Source organism: Callorhinchus milii, unplaced genomic scaffold (genome assembly GCF_018977255.1).
Source record: "Callorhinchus milii isolate IMCB2004 unplaced genomic scaffold, IMCB_Cmil_1.0 Scaffold3, whole genome shotgun sequence".
In the NCBI taxonomy this organism is placed as follows: domain Eukaryota; kingdom Metazoa; phylum Chordata; class Chondrichthyes; order Chimaeriformes; family Callorhinchidae; genus Callorhinchus; species Callorhinchus milii.
The window spans coordinates 56,792,379-56,809,974 of NW_024704744.1; the positions used below are offsets into that span (position 1 = coordinate 56,792,379).

A 17,596-nucleotide genomic window follows, 5' to 3' on the forward strand; every position below is an offset into this window, starting at 1 on the left:
GATAAATATTGTGAAATATAATATAAAAAGCAGATATTCTTGATTTAACTTTGCAATATTTGCATTGTCAGCCTGTTTCATTTGGGTTCAACTTACATAGCCAAAGTTGTTGAGTTCAATGATGCGGTCGGCAGTGGAACTAACCGCTCTGTTAAACCTGGGACAAAAGTTGCGGACAGAAAAGATTCTTATTCTGTTTAGCCAAAATATAAAGTCGGGAATCTGAGAACAGAGGAAACAAAGTCACTTGTATCCTATGCTTAACAACTTATTTAATTACAAAGAAACATATAGCTTCACATTGATTCAATAATAATATCATTTTGCATTGCACCAAAACAGGGTTACAGTCGGCAGGATATATGTTTTTATGTTGAAGTATTGTGAGTCATAGTGGTGACAACATCAAGGTTCATAGGCAGCAGACAAACTTCTCATTTTGTGTCAGGGATGCTGGTAATAGCAGGCATTGCATTTCTTGCAACTGGTTTCTTGTGTCATCGATATCTGTTCTCTCTTATTTTGATATTTCTTGAATCTCAAAACCTCGGATGGGTGTTCTGCCTTCCTTGCAGAGTGCTCACGCCAACTTAATTTGATTGCTGAATCCACTGTTTGTGGGACACTGCTGTGCACGATTGGCTACCGTATTTCACCCACATAATATACAGTCAATTCACTTTACAGTATGAAGTGCTTTGAGGCATCTTGAAGACGTGATGAGGCGCAATATCAAATGCTAGGATTATTTTTTAACTGCCCAAGTACCACTGAAGTGTAGTTCAGCTATACTTCAGGCCAACCAGTGCATGTCAGCACATAAGCATACCTAACTTAACAAAAACATTTTTTAATAAATCACTTCTGATCACGACAAGCTGACACTCCAATGCAGTGCTGAGTGAGCACTGCGTTAATTGAGGTACCATCCTTGGATTGAAATGCTAAACTGAGGTCCTATCTGTCTGTTAGGATGGACATTAAAGATTCCATGGCATTACTCAAAAAGAAGGCTCCTGGCCAACAGTCCCCCAATAAAATTGATCCTTCATTTTGTGACTGTTTGCGCAAATTGGGTGCCCTGCTTGCCAACAAATATACTTTACGGTGTATCCTGTGAAGCATTTTGAGACATTTCGACGACATGATAAGGCACCACATCAAATGCATGGATTATTATTATTTTATTAAGTTGATCTACTGTTGGGAATTCACAGTTTTACTAAAAAGTGTACTTTTATTTCTATGAGATTCTGAAATAGGTTTTTTTTTGCATTTTAAACCTGATTCTAGAAATAAAGCCCTGCCTTCAAGATGAAATTGAAGCAATTTTGAAGGAAAGGATCATGGTGCTGGATGGGGGGATGGGTACCATGATTCAACAGCACAAGCTTGAGGAGGAAGATTATCGTGGGAGGAGTTCAGGGACCATCCGAAATCCCTGAAGGGGAACAATGACCTTCTCAGCATCACACAATCCGATATCATCTGCAAAATCCACAAGGTACAATGTGACTAATATTGTCCACAGAAATACAGTCACTGCACTTTACAGTATATTGTGTGAAGCGCTTTGAGATGTCTCAACGACATGATAGGGAACTACATCAAATGTAAGGATTATTATTATTATCTGAAGCTAAGGCTGTACAGCGCCCAGTGCAGCAACAACATTAGCAGCAGTCTGCCATTAGCACAGTATGGGTTTACTCCCCCCACCCTCCACTCCTCGATCAATATTCAGTTAGCGATTCATTGGAAAAATAATTGCAGAAGTTTTAACCCACATGGGACACGTTATCATGGGCTTGGCCTATACAATACAATTTTCAGCAAACAAACCTTGCATTTACATAGCGGGATCACGTCTCAGAGTGTTTCACAGTAGGAGGGAGAAGGGGCAGGGAGAGGTAACCATAGACGCGTTTTAATAATAAATAATAATATTTACATTTGATATCGGGTCTTTGAGGTGTCTCAAAGTGCTTCACGGAATATACTGTAAACAGAATGTTTTGTAGTCGAAATGAGGCAGCCAATTACTCATAGCAGTGTACCACAAACAGTCGTGGATTGAGTGACCTATTTTTTAAAAAGAAATTATTACCCCCAGAAAAGCAATCTGCCAGTCGCCTAACAACCGGGTTCCTACTTACTGCTAGGTAAACAGGCGTGTGGAGTAAGGAAACTCGCCCAACGTTTCCCCCTGCTGGGAATCAAACCCAGGTCTCTCGCTTGTGAGGCAAGTGCTCTAACCACTGAGCTACAGGACTTTAAAAACAGTTATAGAGGGAGTGAGGCAGAGAGCGAGAGACAGGAATTTCAGAAAGTGAGAGTTACAGTGACCAAAGGTTCGGCCACTGATGTTTGGGTGGAGGAGGCAGGGAACATGCAGGAGGCCTGCGATAACCAAGCGGAGGGGGCAAGCAGTGAGTGGGGAATGAGCAGATCATAGAGATAGGGAAGTGCTAGGGTGTGAGGACTTTAAAATCAACTTTTCGGAGACAGTGGAGTGTGGCAAGGATTGGAGTGAAGGGTGTGCAGCGTTTGGTGCAGGTGAGAATATGAATGGCGGAGGTTTGGATAGCTGGATCTTATTGATAGTAGAGCTCGAGCAGTACATTTGAGCAATCAAGGCAGTGATGAAAAGTGTGGATATATTTGCATTTATTTAACGCCTTTCATTTCAGGAGGACATTGCAAAACACTTTACACAGCTTTACTTTGAGGGGATCAATTCTCTGCATATCCGTTTCTCAAAGCAGTATTAAATGTATGCTTTTGTTGGTGCCCAGGAAAGTAAAAAGTGATAAGTAATACATTTGAATTTCAGGAGTACTTGATGGCTGGAGCCGATATTGTGGAGACCAACACTTTCAGTAGCACCCGAGTTGCACAGGCTGACTACGGGTTGGAACAGCTGGTAGGAAATTTCTCCACTACCTGGTATGGATGTCAGTTCAGTGAGTGGTGAGGAGAACAGTTCAATCCTTCACATCTTTTGAAAATGCCTTAAAAATTCTGCTGATAGTTAAAAATGGGATGAATTTTAAAGAATTGGGCTGCAAAAGAAACTCCTGTAACTACAGCGTCTGGTTGATAACAATAGCTTTCTGATCATTGATGCAGCAATTGAAACATTTGCAACTCATGCAACGTCTCTGTGAGCTTGGTTATCTCGGTATCTGAATCCACTGACGATTTACGTCAGCATTTTGTGTCAGCGATGTGTGTGTCTGTTTATGTGTGTGGGTGTGTGTGTATGTGTGCAGTTGTTTGTTTCTGTTATGTGTTTGTGTTGTGTGCGTATTCAGCTGTGTGTTGTATGTACATTTGTGTGTTTGTTGTGTGTTCGGTTCTGTGTTTATGTTGTGTATATGGAGTATATGAGTGTGTATCTGCAATTGTATGTGTGCATTATGTGAGCATGTGTGCATTATGTGAGTATGTGTATCTTTGACCGAGCCTTCAGCTCCCCTCTCGACTCTCTTCCTCCTCCTCGCTCCCTCCCTTCCCTCCCCTCACCCTGACCATTTCCCCCTCCTCTCTCCCTCCCTTCCCTCCCCTCACCCTGACCATTTCCCCCGCTGCGGGTCATGACCCAACTGTGCAGCGCCTTGGGACGTCCTCCTGACGTGAAAGGCGCTCTATAAATGGAATCTTGTTGTTGTTGTTGTTGTTGATTGTGTATCTTGACCGAGCCTTCAGCTCCCCTCTCGACTCTCTTCCTCCTCCTCGCTCCCCCCTTCCCTCCCTCACCCTGACCATTTCCCCCTCCTCCTCTCCCTCCCTTCCCTCCCCTCACCCTGACCATTTCCCCCCTGCTCGGGTCATGACCCAACTGTGCAGCGCCTTGGGACGTCCTCCTGACGTGAAAGGCGCTCTATAAATGGAATCTTGTTGTTGTTGTTGTTGTTGATGTGTGTGCATGCAGCCACTGTAATAGTCATGATGCTATTGATGGGTTAGTAATCTTAAAAAGATTCAAGGGTCAAAGGAAAAAGTGTTCTGATAGTATTTGTCATTTTCCATCCGGTGCGTTTTCTCTGTTGTAGGCTTACCGACTAAACAAAGTCTCAGCGGAAGTGGCCAGGAAGGCAGCAAAAGATGTTGGAGCTCAACAGGTTATTCATCTCTACTGTTATAATAACCTTGAACTTTAAACTTCTATAATAATAATAATCCTTGCATTTGATATAGCTTTAACTTTAACATAACTTTAAACTTATGGCCACTGACATTCGGGTTGAGGTGATAGAAAGATGGGTCCTATCTCGGGGATTGCCATATGTGCTACAGCCACGTACCAGCCAATGAGGCAAATACTTAATGTTTGCTGCTTATTTTATTTATCTAAAGTTGTCACCTGTTTGTGAGTTTTGCAGTGTGACACCTCAACCTTCACTGTCTTGTTACAGGTATCAGGAGGTTTGTTGCAGGTGCCATGGGTCCAACCAACAAGACATTGTCAGTTTCACCGTCTGTGGAGAGACCAGAGTACAGAACATAAGTATGAAAATAATCCTGAGGTTTTAAAAATGATAAGTTGAGGATTAGATTGTTTTCTTACATTTTACATAAACATTGGAGGCTTTGCTGCAATGCTGTTTGTATGGCTGCTTAAAGAGTAGTTTTTCTCATAACATTTGTGAATGCTGGAGATCCCATTTAACTCATTTGGTAGCTCGCTCATCTTTGGGTCAGAGGTTTATGAGCTTGAGCCTGTCTAGGTGATAATTTAGGCCGAGACTCCATTACCACTTCAGAGTTGGAGATGCTGTATTTCAGATGAGGTCCCGTTTGCCTGTGTTGTTGGCACAGGTGGATGTTAAAGATCCAATGGCTCTGTTGTGAAGAAGATTAATTGCAATATTCCTCATCCAGTTTACCCAAAACAAGTGTAATTCATCAATTCTTACTTGTGGGATACTGCTGGTCACTCAATTCCTGCATGCCAAATGAAGAACAGTCTCTGCACTTCAAAATAAATCATTACATATAGTTCAATATGATATGAGCATTTATGCAGAATAGAGAAAAGATTAAGAATTTATTTATGAGCCACTAAACGGCTGGTACAGGACAACTCTACTGTGGTCCAAGCGTTCATAATGGTGTGGCTTTTTATCCTTTGATGTCGGCTCTTCCTGTCATTGTGAAGCAGAATTCACCAAGCCTTGCATTGTTCACCCTCTTATAGTGAATCCGAACTGGATTTTGCCTGTTTTGAGATGACAACATTTATCCTACTGATGTGTTGTTATAATAGTAATGCATCAAATTATAACAGGTATTTGGGGATCCATATATTAAAGCGGGTGTTTGGGAGATGTCAAATTGTAACTGCAAAAAAAAATGCACATTGGTCCTGCCTAAAGGTCGCCAGGTGCTGTTGCTGACATCATGTCCGGCTTTCATGCAGACTGGCCAGCTGGTCTCACAAGCATTTCTATCGCTCATTCGCACCGGAAACCAGGAGTGTACCACACTTCCTGTAACTGAGGATCCACAGGCTGTTTGTAGCTGACGTGTATTCACATCTGCATTAAAGTCGATACACAAGCAATGTATTTACTACTGCAGTAGAGGTGCCAGGGGAATAGGAACACTATTTTCCCCTCACCTCCCCCCCCACTCCCCTTTCCCCCTTGTAATGGAGGGAAGGCTCTCCAAATTTTAAAATACTCAAACATCCAGGAGGACAGTGAAAACTTAATTTCCTGGCTATGCTCTCCAGAGTTTGCCCCTCCAACCATTACCATTCCATAGTGGTGTGAACATATTAGTAGCCAATTAGGTAAACCTTACCTTAGCATATTGCATGGGCAGTTGAATCTGCTTGGGCTGGATTTGATCTCGCCAAATTACTGCACTATTCAAGGACAGTGTAAATGACAATATCACTTCATTATACGTCCCCTCGGCACAATTTTGTGCTGGGTTGCGGTTGCAGAGGTAGGAGTCCTTTGGCGGTGCCTCATTGTGTGACCCCACGAGCTGACTGTGGGAAGATGTTTTAGAATTACACAGCTCCGTTAGATACAAATCACAAACTGGAAACCTGAGTTAATTGCTACAAAATAACATTTAATTTGTAAACCAGGTTTCACATGATGAATGATATGAAACTCTGTTACATTTGGATTAAAAGCAGTAAACCTTTCTTCAAACAAAATGCAGTTGTGCATCTTGTTTGACTGCAGTTCACTTGAAAGTAACTTGCATCCACAGGCAGCCTGCGTGGATAGTGATGTGGGTGACTGATAAATATGAAGCACACAACTAATCTTCCACTTCTTTACAAGAATGTCTAATTGACAGCCTTAATAACCTTTGCATTTTGATACATCTTGTCATGTCGTCAGCACTTCACAGGATTTTTACTGTAAAGTGTAGGGACTGCATTTTGGTTGCAAAAACCTCAACCAATTTACGCACAGCAATGTCCCACAATCAGCCATTAAGAGAGTGACCAATTTTATTCGGGGGATTGTTGGTCAGGACACTGGGAGAAACTTCCTTCTTTTTGTGAATAGTGTCATAGAATCTTTAACTTCCACCTGGACAGGCAGACCGGACCTCCTTTAACATCTCATCCAAAGGACGGCACCTCCAACAGTGCAGCGCACCCCCAGCACTGCATTAGAGTGTCAGCCTAGACTCCAAGTTACCTTATGTTGTTCAGCTTGTGTCTCGTGGAGCTTCACTGTTACTCACTGTGTTGCAGCTTTTGATGAGTTAGTTGATGCATATGAGGAGCAGGCGAGTGGGCTGCTGGATGGTGGCGTTGACATCCTCCTAGTAGAGACAATTTTTGATAGTGCCAATGCAAAGGTAAGAGGCGCACGATCAACCCTATACAATGCTCAAAATAATGAAATACTCATTACCTGGGTTCACAAAAGAGAACTGTGTCACACTAGCTCAGACATACCCACAATCTACATAGAGTGATATGGTTACCCAGCAATACGGCACAGAAACAAGGATAACTTGCATTTATATAGCACGCTTCACATAGGACATGCCTTGGAATGCTCTTAAGCTACCCAACCAACAAGTCCATACCAGAGCATTAGAGCAGAATTTGCACGATGCACTAGCATGTGTACTAACAAGGATCACTATTTGTGACCCCCGAGTCTCCATTTACAATCTAGGTAACAGATACCACCTTTTTGGCCCCACGTAGAAAATAAATTCTAGTTTAGTTACTTCATACTGTATTATGGATTTTTAAAAAAATCTGATAACTTCCATTGCAGTAATTTAGAAAATCAACACAGTATAGTAGAATACAAATTTACATTTATATAGTGCCTTTCATGTCGGGAGGACGTCCTAAATCACACCAATGCATTTGTATTTTGTTTTAAACCTTGGTAGACCAGACTACCAGGTTTTAATACCAGCATTGACAACTATCAACAGTTGAATGGATTAGAGAGAATTAACCCTTGAAAACGGCTTTTCTTAGCAATTTGAAAACTTTTAACACAGTCTGCAAGTCATGATGGAATGGTACATGCAGAGCACATTATTTTTATTTTCAGAATATTCAGTAATGATGCTTTTGTGCATCTTGCTTGCACAATAGTGCAGGAAAGTACATTAGAGTCATGTAGCTTAGTGGTTAGATCACTCGCAAGCGAGAGGACCTGGGTTTGATTCCCAGGCAGGGCGAAACGTTATGCAAGTTTCCTTACTCCATGTGCCTCTGTTTGCCTAACAGTACGTAGGAACCCAGTTGTTAGTTGATTGGCGGATCGCTTTTCCTTGGGTAATAATCCCTTCAAAAACATTTTTCTTAAAAATTTGTTCACTCAATCCATGACTTTGTGGGACACTGCAGTGCCTCGTTTCACCCACAAAATATACAGTCAATTTACTTCACAGTATATTCTATAAGACGTCTTGAAGCTTTGAGATGTCTCAAAGACATGATAAAGCACTACATAAAATACAGTGATTATTATTATTATTGATACGATGGATGATTTTGGCATAGGTGTCTGTCCTTTTACAGGGGTTACATGCTTCAGAGTCCAGGCACTTTGTGGATGTTGGTCAGGGAGAGGGTGAGGGGTAAATGAGCTAGAACTGTCAGCTCTGCAGTGACGTAGCTTGCATCTGGCATGCCCTCACATATCAGTTTTTTAGCGTTATACCAAGTTTCAGTTTAACTAACAGTAAACATCCTTTTCGCAGGCTGCCTTGTTTGCCATTCAGCGGTTGTTTGCTGAGCAGTACGAACCCAGGCCCATCTTTGTAAGTGTGAAGTACAATTGTCCCCCTCCCTCCGCTCCCCACCGCCCGTCAACTCAATTTTTTTTGTAACCTCCAAACCTCATTGACAATCTCTTTCGCTTGGTGCAGATTTCTGGAACAATTGTAGATAAGAGTGGACGTACCCTTTCTGGTCAGACAGGAGAAGCATTTGTCATCAGTATGTCCCATTCTAATCCACTTTGGTAAGAATAAAACGATCGTAAGCAGAGTGCTTGAATATAAAGGATAATTGTCAGCAGGACATGACCTGTTTTAATGCACAACAGCAGCATCAAAGTGGAAGCTTGTAAAATTGTTTCTCCACCAAATCATTTTGTAAAATCTGGACTGGGAGAAGCATGAGCACAAGGTTGTGTAAAAGATTGCTGCTGTTCTGCCATGTTTCAAGACTGCAGCATAGGTTGCAGCAACGTTGTACTCTAGGGGTTTGGGGATCATATAAACCACTGGAATTTTACTCTTCTGGCTCGTGGTCCTCAAATACTTCTGCTCAGGTACAATTCTGGTTACCCGTTGCTCACTGTATAATGAATGACAGCTCTGGAATGTGTGCTATGTGGATGGAATCAGAAGAGTTGAAACAATATTAGAAAAAAATCATTGCAGCTTTAGTGAATCACATTTTGCTTTGGAGTTGCACTTGTGTGTGTGAATGCGTATTTAATAATACTTCATTACGCTGAAATCAAAATTGCTGTGTATCGCATGCCAAAGGTTTATGGACAGCATTAGTTGGTTACGCTTTGCTGTAATGTTACCACTGTTTTAAACGTAATAATATTCAGAGTGCACAATGCCACATGCTTCATCATGCTCCCTTGAGATGAAGTTTAAATGAAAAGCTGGTGTAAGACTGACAATATGCCCTGAAGGTTTGGCTGAGTGAGTAACTAGATACAATACTGTGCACATTTACAACCAGTTGCTGGATGCACTGCAGCTCCAAAAGCTTGAATAATATGTTTCGGGAAAAAAGCAACAAATGCTTGTTAGGGAGGGGTACAAAGGATTCCCATCCTGCCACCTTAAGCAACATCTACTCATAGTGCCTCTCAGGTTGATGTTGCAATCCCGATGCACTTTCTGAATCCAGGGATTTCAGTATTTTAATCCCTCGAATCCTGGATCCTAAAATGCTACATCTTACCCCATTAATATCCATACAGATTGTTTGCTGTTTTCCATTTTAATCTGTTATTAACATAAACTGTTGAATGCAGATTTCAGAAACAAGTCTGTGTATCAGGTCTCTTCCTGATTTATAGAGCAGGAAGAATATTAACAGCAATACTTATAAATGTCACTGTGCCATTTGCTATGGTTTTCTTCTACTCCAAGGCAGAGGTGGTCAATGATCTGATCATTTGCTCTGATATTGCAGCTGTTGCTATGGTATCCCGGGGGTTGAGAACATGTTTCTACAGAAAAGTAATTAAATTAAACCAGTCAGGCACACATCTGAAATCAGCAAAGTCAGTGTACTTTAAAAATACAACAAGTTTCCTTAAAACAATTCCCAAATACCTGGGATTCTCTTCTATAAATGTCAGGATTTTGGGAGCATTGTTAGCATTTAGGATTCAGAATTCCTGGGACTGCAACTCCTCTTGAGGCAGTTTCAGACACTTCGGATGAAATGTTACAACAACTACCTGTTCAGGTGGACATTAAAGATCCCATGGCACTAAAATAACAACAAGATTACTTTTGTATAGGCACCTTTCACGTCGGGAGGACGTCCAAGGCGCTGATTTGAAAGTTCCAAGGCACTATTTGAAAAGAAGGGAGTTTCTCGCAACTTCATGGCCAAAAAACCCCCAGATAAAATTGGTCTCTCACTTCATGGCTGTTTGTCAGACATTGCTGTATGCAAATTGGCTGCTGCTTTTGCCTACAAAATACACAGTCACTACACTTCACAGTGAAATCCTGTGAAGGGTTTTGAGACGTCTTCTCAATGTGAAAGGTGTTCTGTCAAATGCAAGAATTATTACTATTATTTATTATATTAACTGAATTTTTGTTCATTAGTCATTTGTTGTATGATTTATTTTCTTTCAGCATAGGATTAAATTGCGCCTTGGGAGCCATAGAAATTAGGCCGTTCATAGAGGCAATCGGAAAATCTACGACAGCATACGTTTTATGTTATCCTAATGCAGGTTAGTGACCAGGTTCATGTACATTAATCCTCATCAATGAGTAACCTAATGAATTGGAAGCAACTATTTCATGCCAGACATGCACCATAATTGGCCATGACTTCCTCCCTGTAGCATCACTGACGATACAGTGATAGTCCAGATCCAACCCTCATATCCAGATTGTCTAGATTTTTGATAATCGGTTTCTAGAGATTGAGGATCCCATAAACATTGATTTGAGAAACGTATGTGTGGATGGGGTTCAGGAGGCAATATCGGGATTGGATCTAAGAGGGCAATATTGGGATGGGTGGATTTCTAGGAGACAGAAAAATAGGATGGTAATATCAGGTAGGAGAACCCACTTCTGGACACCTGAGACTCAAATTGCCTCAGGGTCTTGAATTTGGGAAAATTCTAAAATACACTCTTAATTCGGGAACTGTTTTCCTACTGTCCCTAGACCTGCAAAACAACAACAACAACAAGATTTCATTTATAGAGCGTCTTTCACGTCGGGAGGACGTCCCAAGGTGCTGGACAGTTGGGTCGGGACCCGAGCAGGGGGGAGCTTCCAGATCGAGATTGAGAATTTTCCAAAATTCTGCAGATTCTTAAATTTTAATTGAATAGTCGGAAGCTTCTGTGAGGTTCCTATGGTTTCCTAGCTTGCTGGTGCTATCTGGGTTCACACTGAAAGAATGACCATTGGGTGAGGGGCCCAGGAACATGTCTTCAGCAAGGGGGGATATGAGATAGGGAGTAAAGTTTACAAATGTTTACTAGACCAGGAAGGAACTCTCTGATTAATATTTGGCAGTAGTGTACAAACCCAGTTGGTGAAGTAGCCCAAGTATGTAGTTAGCATTGCTCAAGGTTTCCAGGATCTTAGTTTGTGAGTGTCTGAAATGTGTCTTTTGTGAACATAGGTCTTCCCAACACATTTGGAAACTATGATGAGACCCCCCAAGTCACTGCCAAGCACCTAAAGGTAAACCTGACCTTCACTGAGATGCAACCTCCAAACCTGCAGTCCTTTTCAATTTATTCATGTGTTGGTTGGTGGTTGATCAAGTCAGTGTAAGTGCAAACATGAACTAGCTGGGGAGTTTGCTTCCTACTTTTGGGAAACCAGAAAGTTTACAGTAATGGGATTGAATTACACTTTAAATAAGGGAGCCATAAGGGAGCATTTGTTGGAACAGATAATTTCCAGTTGACTATGATTTGTGTCATGAATTTATTGTGGAAAATGTGTTGGGAAGTCCTCCCGACGTGAAAGGCGCTATACAAATGTAATTTTGTTGTTGTGTTAAATAGACGTTGAATTACATAGAATACTCAGAACATTACAGAACAGAAAGAGGCCCTTTTGTCCAGAATAGTCCATGCCATTGTTAATATTCCACATGAGCCTTCCCCTCTCCTGATTCCTCCGAAATTCAAATGAAAGAATATTTAAGCACATCCATTCATTGCAGCTCTCAATGTACAATTGTTGGCTCCTGTCTTGCAGGAATTTGCCTTGAATGGGCTTGTAAACATTGTTGGAGGTTGCTGTGGAACCACTCCTGCTCATATCAGGTAATCCTCTAACATGAAAATATTTTTGCAAACTTTTAATTTGAAAACTAAGAAACCTTACTGATGCCATTGAAGTTTCTATTCAAAAAGATGGTGGTTGTATTAGACATACATCCACTTCTTCATGTTCTTCTAATCTGACCATCGTTGGAAAATATTGAACAATATTTTTTCAAACCATCAATGTACCACAATATTTTTTCACACCATCAGCTGTGGATTGGTGATGCAGAGGCAGCGCCTTGGGACGTCCTCCCGACATGAAAGGCGCTCAATAAATGGAATCTTGTTGTTTGCACCCTGATCCCTTGCACAGTCCGATATGACATTAAGCGGGAGGTGGGGACTGCTACAGTTAGCCACAGGTTTAGTGAGGAGGGCATTCTGTTTGATACCAGTTCCTGATCCTCATTCATGCATGTTGGAAATTCAATGGAGTAGATGTTGGGTGATCTTACAGCTGTGACACAATCATTTGTTCAGCTCAGTTGATAGCACTATCGTCTCTGAGTCAACAGGTTGTGTGTTCAAGCACTGTGCATGCCATGCACGTCCCTCTCGTTTCCTGCTCTAACCCCGTGTCCTCTCCCACACCAGGCTCCGCGACCCTATCACCCCCATCCTCGCCCAGCTCCACTGTCTCCCCATCTCTCAGAGGGTACAGTTCAAGATCCTGGTCTTCACCTGCAAAGCCCACCATGGACTTGCTCCTCCCTACCTCTGTGACCTCTTAAATTCCTACCAACTTGCCTGTTCCCTCCACTCAGTGGGCTCCGCCCTGCTTCACGTCCCCTGCCTTGCCCACCCCATCCATTGGCAGGTAGGCCTTCAGTCTCTCTGCCCTCTGGAACGCCATCGTGCAGTCCCTCCGCCTCGCCCCCTCCTTTGCTCCTTCAAGACCCGTCTCAACACCCTCCTCTTCAACCGTGCCTTCGATCACCCTCCTAACCCTCCCTTCCCCGCGGTCCACCCAAATCCCGACCCCCAGCTCAGTTTATGATCAGCCGCGCAACCACGCAGTCACTATACTCTGCAGTGAAGCCTTTGAAGAGCTTTGAGATATTCTCCTGACGTGAAAAGGGCTATGCCAAATGTTACGATTAATTGTTATAATAAGCTTCCAAGGCTCACACATGAATAATCGCTTCTTGGCTAAGTTAGCAGAAGACGTTGATATAAACACATCTCAGTAGTTAAAACATGCCTTCAGGATAGAGTTGGAGAAAATTGGTATTTTTTTTAATAATTTGCTGTTGATTGTATTTTTAGGGCAGTAACAGAAACCATCCGAAACTGTAAACCTAGAATTCCTCCAACTTCAGTTTTTGGAGACTACATGTTATTAGCAGGTACGGGGGCAAACTACAAATACTAAAAGTATGTTTACAGTGATGCTCTGTCTTCATCCGAGTCAGTGAGGTATGCACCAAGGTTCAAATTCAGAGAGAAAAGAGCCAGATAAGTTTCTAAAACACCAATAAAAAAAACATTAATAGAAAACAGTATAACTTCTGACATTAATAAAAATGTACCATTTTGAGTTAAAAAGTAATCTGAAGTGTACAGGTGACTTTCCAGACTTCAAACTCTCACTCTAGATGACACTCGACTGCAGTGCTGAGAGTAATTTGCATTGTCCTTCGAATGAGGAGTTAAACTGAGGTCCCAACTGTGCTATTCAAAAAAGAGACATTTCTCCTGATATAACTTGACCAACAATCTCCCAGATACAATTGATCACTTACTTCATGGTTGTTTGCAGGACATTATTAGGCCCAAGTGTTCATCTATAAAATACGCAGTCACTACACTTTGCAGTAAATTCCTGTGAAGTGCTTTGAGATAACCTCCTGACGTGAAAGACTATATCAAATGCAAGGATTGGTATTAAGGATTATTATTTACTTAGGTCTTGAGCCATTCAAAATTGGACCATACACAAACTTTGTCAACATTGGAGAGCGGTGCAATGTAGCAGGATCCAGGAAATTTGCTAAGCTTATTATGGCAGGTAACTATGAGGTAAGATGTTGTTGTGTAATTGTGACCATAACTATTCATTTCTTTTGAACAGTATTTTGGCTTGGGGTGTCGTGGCTAAGGCGAGTTGTATGGAGGTGGTGATGGGGAAGTCAGTAAGGAGGTAGTGGAGGCAACAATAAGAGTTTTAACATTGGTGATGGTGGAATGTTTCGTGAACAGTGTTCCTGTGGTGATAAAAGGTGATCCTGGGAGTAGATTGGATGTGGAATTGAAACACCACTAAGGGTGGAATCGAACACCCAGACCTGTACCTTCTCATTGAACGTCCGAGGGAGAAAATGTTTCACTGGATTATTCATGGCTATTGGAAATTGCTATTGTTTTGATGTAGGAGGCCTTGAGCATAGCCAAAACTCAAGTAGAAATGGGAGCCCAGATCCTGGACATCAACATGGATGATGGAATGTTGGATGGCAAGAGCGCAATGACCAAATTTTGCAACCTTGTGTCATCAGAGCCAGATGTTGCCAAGGTAAGTGGAATAATTCCCGCATACTTCACAGACTACTCTCATCGTATCCAACTGCACATTTCAACAAAAATATATTAATTCGACTTGCATTACAGTAAATCCACATGAGATTTCCAGATTTGAAACTAATATCAACCCCCTTCCCCCCATGATGAAGGTTGTGTGGCATTATAGTGTCTGAGAGTTCCCTTACAATCACACAGGGAAGTATTTAAGTTCACTGGCAGATGTGAGGGAAATTGTGTCTTTAAGTTTTCAGTTTTATTGACTAGTTTTGAATTTATTTCATCAACTTTTTCTAAAGGCTCAGGGGTAGATTAAGAGAGCTTCTGAGGAACCATAGCTTTCAGAGACAGCAAATTATATCAGATCACTAATCCCCTCTGTAAAATTGTCTTCTCCCTCCCTCACGCACTGTGACTTCTGCCTCAACCTGCAGTTTCTCTCTGATCAAATCGAGAGACACTTCATCCAGTTCCTTTCCTGCTCTTTCTCCTATTAAAATAATAACAACCCTTGCATCTGGCAGCATTGAAATGTCTCCTGTCTCAAATATAAGTCGGGTGAAGTGACTGCATACTTGTAGGAAAATGGAGCAGCCAATTTGCACACATCAGCATCCTACAAGAGCTATCAAGTGCTTGACGGGTTTATTTGAATGATTATTGCCAATTTCTTAGTATCATGGGAACTTTTAACACCCACCTGTGAGATCTAACATTGTATCCAAAGGATGGCACTTGTAACAACTCCCCGCTGCCCCATCTTCACCAAACACTGTACTGGAGCATTAGCCTGGATTGGACAATATATTGTTTATACGTAGACATTTTACAGTATATTCTGTGAAGTGCTTTGAGACGTCTCAACAATGTGATTAGGCACTATATCAAATGCAAGGATTATTATTATTATTGTGAGCTCAAAGTCTGAACTTGAGGGGCTTGACTCGGAGGCGAGATTGTTACCAACAGAGCCAAACTGATATACAAACTCTTATTATTAACTATCTCTGGATGCAAAGTGATTCACTTTCATTAATTACCTTCTCAACACAGCTTTATAAAATCAGTTAAAATGTACGACACAAGGTCTGTTCCAAGGTTTCCATTCAACAGAGCAAAACCTTGTGCAAGTTTCCTTACTCCACATGGCTGATAATAATCCCTCAAGAAAAAAAACAATAAATTGGTCACTTCAATCCACAACTGTTTGCGGGACACTGCTGTGCGCAATTGGCTGCCGTGTTTTGCCAACAAATATACAGTCAATTCACTTTACAGTATATTTTGTGAAACGCTTTGAGACGTCTAGAACATGTGAAAAGCGCTATATAATAATAATCCTTGCATTTGATATAGCGCTTTTTACATCTTCTCGACGTCTCAAAGCACTTCACAGAATATGCTGTAAAGTGAATTGACTGTATATTTGTGGGCGAAGCGCGGCAGCCAATTGCGCACAGCAATGTCCCACAAACAGTCGTGGATTGAAAATGACCAATTTACTATTGTTTTGTTTTGGAGGGATTATTATTAGGCTCTGTGTGGAGTAAGGAAACTTGCCCAAGGTTTCGCCCTCTGCCTGGGATTGAACCCAGGTGTCTCACTTGCAAGGCGAGTGCTCTAACCACTGAGCTACAGGACTCCACTCCGCTATATCAAATGCAAGGATTATTATTTATTAACGTTATTATTATTCAGGCTATTTGCAGTTCAACTGCTAGGTGGCAGTATTGGTTGATGTTTGCAGACTGATGAGATCTTGGGCTCTGGGTAAGTGGCTTGAAGACAGCAAAAAACCAAATCTCATTTAATACAGATACAAATAGCTGGTAAAGGCAGAATAGTCCACATTCACCTTGTCCTCCACAAAGGAAGGAAAGGTGCAGAAACTTTAATTTCTGGTACAAATCCAGAAAATCCAATCAATTACAAACAGGTTTAATGCAAAGCACCAGAAAATACTTTCTAAACAGTTCAAGGCATTCAAGGTGTTTGACTTGCTATAACCACAGCCTGCTGATGTTTTTTCAGTAATTTGTTTGGCAACAAACGGCTAAAAAGCAATTGAAGGTAACTTTGACTGTGAACAGGCAGAGGTGTCTGTCTGTGAACGAATAAAGCAAAGTAAGACAACATGCTATTCCAAACACTCTCACATGATTAATAATGTCTGACCCTGTACTGCCACACAAGTGATGTATTTGAGAAACGGCACTTTGCTTGCGACAGGATATTAATTGGTTGGCTCCAAGTTACAGGCACTTGGTATAACCAAACTCAGCTGCTCAGATCCATAAAGTCAGCACAGGCTGATAGACTAGCAGAAACTGGAGACTTATCACAAGTTAAACTTTACATATATATTGTAGCAGAAATGTATTGAGGAAAAATGGACAATTGATAGGGATTTTTGCTTCATCATTGTTACAAAAGAATATTACTTGTTGAATTAGACAAAGGCCAGTAAGACTGTACATATATATTTCTCCTTGAAGGTCCCATTGTGCATAGATTCTTCCAATTTTGCTGTGATTGAGGCGGGCCTGAAATGTTGCCAGGGAAAATGTGTTGTGAACAGTATCAGCCTTAAAGAAGGGGAAGAAGACTTTCTCCAGAAGGCACAGATCATTAAGCGCTTTGGGGCTGCGGTTGTTGTCATGGCTTTTGATGAAAACGGGCAGGTAAGAGAACAGTATCAAAACACCAACAGTTATATGTTCCTTGTATTCTTCCCCCTCCCCTTTTTATCCTTTATTTAATGTATTATTGCACTATTGGTGTAATGTCCCATTGTCACACTTACTGCCTCTACTTTTCAGCTGTTGTGAGATCAACTTTGTGGGGCATGAGTGATCTGTTTATATTATAGCCCCTGGTCATGTTAGTTCAAGGAAAGCAAAAACTAGTTCAAAACAGAAAGAACTAGTTCAAAGAAAGAACTTATAGTATTCAGCCTGGAGGAATGCCTTAAAGCACTTTACAGTACTTACAGTACTTACAAATGTAGCAATGGATTTTGCAGGTGGCAATCTTTTTATCCACAGCAACGTCCCACAAAC

General features: G+C 41.5%; 1 protein-coding gene across 1 annotated transcript in view; it reads left to right on the forward strand.

Annotated features, from left to right (window-relative positions):
* LOC121848584 (methionine synthase-like) overlaps positions 1-17,596 on the forward strand; it is a 43,148-nt gene that overhangs the window by 4,508 nt on the left and 21,044 nt on the right. The window contains 16 exon segments of the mRNA XM_042333604.1: positions 1,294-1,413; positions 1,416-1,504; positions 2,834-2,923; positions 4,056-4,121; positions 4,415-4,510; position 4,627; positions 6,728-6,834; positions 8,209-8,268; positions 8,377-8,471; positions 10,351-10,451; positions 11,363-11,424; positions 11,950-12,017; positions 13,287-13,366; positions 13,927-14,039; positions 14,392-14,532; positions 17,033-17,218. Coding sequence (XP_042189538.1) covers positions 1,294-1,413; positions 1,416-1,504; positions 2,834-2,923; positions 4,056-4,121; positions 4,415-4,510; position 4,627; positions 6,728-6,834; positions 8,209-8,268; positions 8,377-8,471; positions 10,351-10,451; positions 11,363-11,424; positions 11,950-12,017; positions 13,287-13,366; positions 13,927-14,039; positions 14,392-14,532; positions 17,033-17,218 — 1,475 coding nt within the window.